Source organism: Leuciscus leuciscus (assembly GCF_965113295.1).
Source record: "Leuciscus leuciscus genome assembly, chromosome: 6".
NCBI lineage: Eukaryota > Metazoa > Chordata > Actinopteri > Cypriniformes > Leuciscidae > Leuciscus > Leuciscus leuciscus.
In genome coordinates, this window is record NC_138730.1 from 44,039,822 (window position 1) to 44,044,138 (window position 4,317).

Sequence of the window (4,317 nt, forward strand, 5' to 3'; positions counted from 1 at the left end):
TATATTCATGATAACATCATTTTTATTCTAAAAATGCTAACAGTATTTTTTTAGGGTTATGGTTAGGGTTAGTTTGGTGTCATCATAACCACTGGGCCGTTGCATAAAAATCAACTGTTTTGTTTTAAGTCAGATAAATATAAAGGTAGATCAGTCTATTTTCAATTGCAAAAGTAAGACTGATAACTGTTAGTTGGTCAAACTAGTTATTAAGAAACAGTTTTAACAGAGTGGCTAAGTATAAGAAACTGGACACAGCTCTATATGAAGGTATGCCCTCATTTAGGCAGCCAAGTAAATGTGTGTGTGAGTGTGTGTCCAGTTAGCATGCAGCCCACTCATGCTACGCCTCCCTCTGCAATGGGATCAGCAGCCGAGCAGCCGCTCAACCAATCAGAAAGTAGGAGTGCTGAATGGAGCGCTCTGATTGGTGGAGGCGGAGCTGAGCAGACTGAGCATGATTAAAGAGTGGGTACCACATGCACAGTCACAATACACTTCTTCATCTACAGACTGACCTAACGCAGACCATAGTGATTGTCAAATGTCTCCTGTTTCAGACTCCAGCAATGTGGTTGCTCCGGGAACCCAGGAGCCAGAGGAGAAGATATACCATCCGTCAGATGGCCAGTTCACAGATGCACATGTGCCAGACTTTGACACATATCTTGCAATGTATAAGAAGTCTATAGAAGAGCCTGAAGGTAGGAAAGCTAATGTTCATGCATAAATCACGACTGAGAGGAGAATTTAATGCAGTAAAGCTGTTTGTGTAATGTGTATTACAGGGTTCTGGGGGGATGTTGCTCAAGAGTTTCACTGGGAGAAGCCTCCGTCAGGGCAGATGTTGCAGTATAACTTTGATGTCACCAAGGGGGACGTTTACATCAAGTTCATGGAGGGAGCAAAAACCAACATTTGCTACAACGTTCTTGACCGGAATGTGCATGAGAGGAACCTGGGAGAGAAAGTGGCTTACTATTGGTAATCTAACATTATATGGTGCATAATTATGTACATTTATAACATGTGTAATATATATATATATGGCTGCAAAATTCCAGGAATTTCTCTAAGTTGGAAACTTTCCATGGGAATTATTGGGAATATATGGGATATATAGGGCTGCAAAATTCTATATATAAAAAGTTCTTAAGTAGGTTCTTAACACATACTTGTGTAATATATATATATATATAGGGCTACAAAATTCCAGGAATTTTCAAAGTTGGAAACTTTCCATGGGAATTATTGTGAATATATGGGAATAAACTTGACATTTGCAAATATATATATAACAGGGAACTAAAAAAAATATATATATATATATAATAATCTTGCAGCATTATCTTGGTTAAAACAGATCAGAAATATAATTTGTAAATTTTGTAGCATGAGCATGTCCACTTATGCCCAAACAAAATGTTTATATTTGTATATTATACAGCTTGTATAAATAAATAACCCCAAATTTTCAATTAATTTAGTAAATTCTCCAACTTGAAATGTTTCCAAAATTTCCATGGAAAGTTTCCGGAAGTTTACTGGACATTGTCTGCCCCTTCGCAACCCTAGTTATATAACCCAAGCTTTAATAGTTGATGCATTTCAGGCTGGCAAAGAGCAGTGCTTGTTTGCATGTGTTTTTTTCACCATAGAAAGTATATTTGTATTCACAATAAACTATGTAGAGACTAAATCATTTCAAATAGATATCAACATGGTTTAGCCATGTTAATGCATTTGTGCAAGGTACAATCTAGACTTGTAATGTTTTATAAGTATTAAGCACAGACAGACGAGGCAGGGCTCAGTGATTAATCTGAGTGTTATTGAATCATCTGCATATCACAGACCTCTTTGATTACACACACTGTAAACAGTGATAGGAAGGTTCCTGTAAGAGTTGCATCAATGACACATGAGAAGATGAACTTCTCCCAGGAACATCCCTATGACTGTTTCTAGTATATAATAAACTTATTTTATGTTTAGGTGATCAGTAACAGTCATTGTTGTCATGCTGTCTTTGCTGTGAAGTATTAATAGTCTTGTTGAACAAGGGGTGTCAGATGACTGCTGTTATATACAGCACCAGTCATATATCACACATCAGCTTTACATCACATTCTAACAAGGGTCAGTCTCACAAACACATGTCCAGCTGCTCATGTTTCACCCCCACAGTTTTGAGAAATTAAAAGAAATTATATTGTGCATAAATTAAAATTGCACATATTTTTAGGAACATTAACATTGATATCATTATTTATATGGAAATTAAGCACCCACCCCCCCACAATTTGTATTAAATTTTTTTTTTTTTTTTGTAATTCGTATTATTCTTAATGTATTCACAATACTGTAATATAGTAGTAAAAAATCAATTTTATTCAATTCAGCACAAATTAATATATATATAAATTTTCACGATTTATCAATTTGACAGCACTCATATATATATATAATATATAATATAATATTTACACACACACACACACACACACACACACACACACATACATACATACATACATACATATAGCAAAATATAATACAATTTTTATTTTATGTTAGATGCGATTAATCACGATGTTATATATTATAATATTTACACACATATATATATTATTTATATATTTATATATTAATAATATACATATATTGAAATATTTATGTGAAAATATGATATATATATATCGTATTTTCACATAAATAATATCACTTATACAATATAATGTAATATTTACATATGTATGTGTGTGTGTATATATATATATATATATACATATATATACATACATTTATATATTTATATATTAATAATATACATATATTGAAATTATGTGAAAATATGATATATATATATATATATCATATTTTCACATAAATAATATCACTTATACAATATAATGTAATATTTACATATGTATGTGTGTGTATATATTAGAGGTGGGCATAGATTAATTTTTTTAATCTAGATTAATCTAGATTAATTTTGAAATTAATCTAGATTAATCTAGATTAAAATGGCTCATTTGAATTCTGCCGAAGGCATTCAGAATATGTGTGCTACCCAAATAATGACTATAAAAGTAAGTCTTTGAGAACGGGTTTCTCAAGCCAGGTGGCGCATTAGACCAGGGGCTCATCTCCTGTTTCCAAAATGCATCATAAACTGCTTGAGAAAGCTGTTCTACTCATAGACTGTAAAAGGTTACTACTGTACTGTTACCGTCCGTAGGCAACATTAGGTAGGCCTATGTTATTATCAACTACTATAGGCTATCAATTAGGGATGGGCGATATGGCCTAAAATCTATATTGTGATATACATTGCAGCCTCTTGCGATAACGATTTACAGTATATTATAATAAAACCATTTCAGAACAGATTACACAGACCCATGCTAAACAACTGCTAAATGTATATTTTTTTTAAAGGGTGTATGTAGTTTTGAGAACATATATTGTGCAAAACTGTAAGTATACAACATAATTTTGCAGATAAATAAAATTTCAGTACACTATAGCTGCAGAGACTTAAGTAGGTCTAATGTTTATTATGGCTTGGAGCTTATGAAACCCCAAATTTAAAATTAGAATATTGTCTAACTGATGTCTTTTCAGTTAAAAAGAAACACAACAATGATTCTTAAAATCGAGATGATGTGCTACACCACTAAGCAAGGCTGGATTAGTACCCCCAGGGGCCCCTGGGCACTGAAGCTCATGGGCCCCCTCCCCTACCTGACAACCACACCCTCCAAAGGAACACACACCAGGTGTGGGATTTAACATGCCAATCACTATTTATCAAAAGCTGAATGACTAGTTCACAAGACAATGATACGAAATACATTTTTCTGAAAAGTATGGCTGCACGATTTGGGGAAAATGTCATATTGTGATTATTGAGGTCAATATTGCGATATGCGATTGCGATATAGTAAACAAATGGTTTCATTAGTTAACTTGCTTATTTCTCAAGTAAAATGCACACACAGATTAGTGATAATGCTGAAATTTGTAGCCCATTTCTCAACTCAAACTAGAAACAACAACTAAATGCACTGTGTTTTCAAATTAAAATAAATTCAATATTGTTATTTGTCTCAATAATACAAGAGTTAAAAATAAATGTCATATTTACCTGTGCCTGTCAAACAGGTAGACCTAGGACATATACCGAAATTGTCAAACTGCACTGCATAAATTATAAATTAAATATAGACTAATCCTTATTATAGCAAAAAAAATAAAAAAATAAACTTTAGTCAACAGCAGTGAGTCATTTTCTCTGTTCTTTTTGTTCTT

At 32.9% G+C, this 4,317-nt stretch overlaps 1 protein-coding gene across 1 annotated transcript in view; it reads left to right on the forward strand.

Moving 5' to 3' along the window:
• The first annotated feature begins 501 nt into the window (after positions 1–501).
• acss2l (acyl-CoA synthetase short chain family member 2 like) overlaps positions 502–4,317 on the forward strand; it is a 24,128-nt gene continuing 20,312 nt past the window's right edge. Inside the window, exons 1-2 of the mRNA XM_082173023.1 lie at positions 502–704; positions 789–984. Coding sequence (XP_082029149.1) covers positions 545–704; positions 789–984 — 356 coding nt within the window. The 5' untranslated portion in view covers positions 502–544. The remainder of the gene's footprint in view (positions 705–788; positions 985–4,317) is intronic.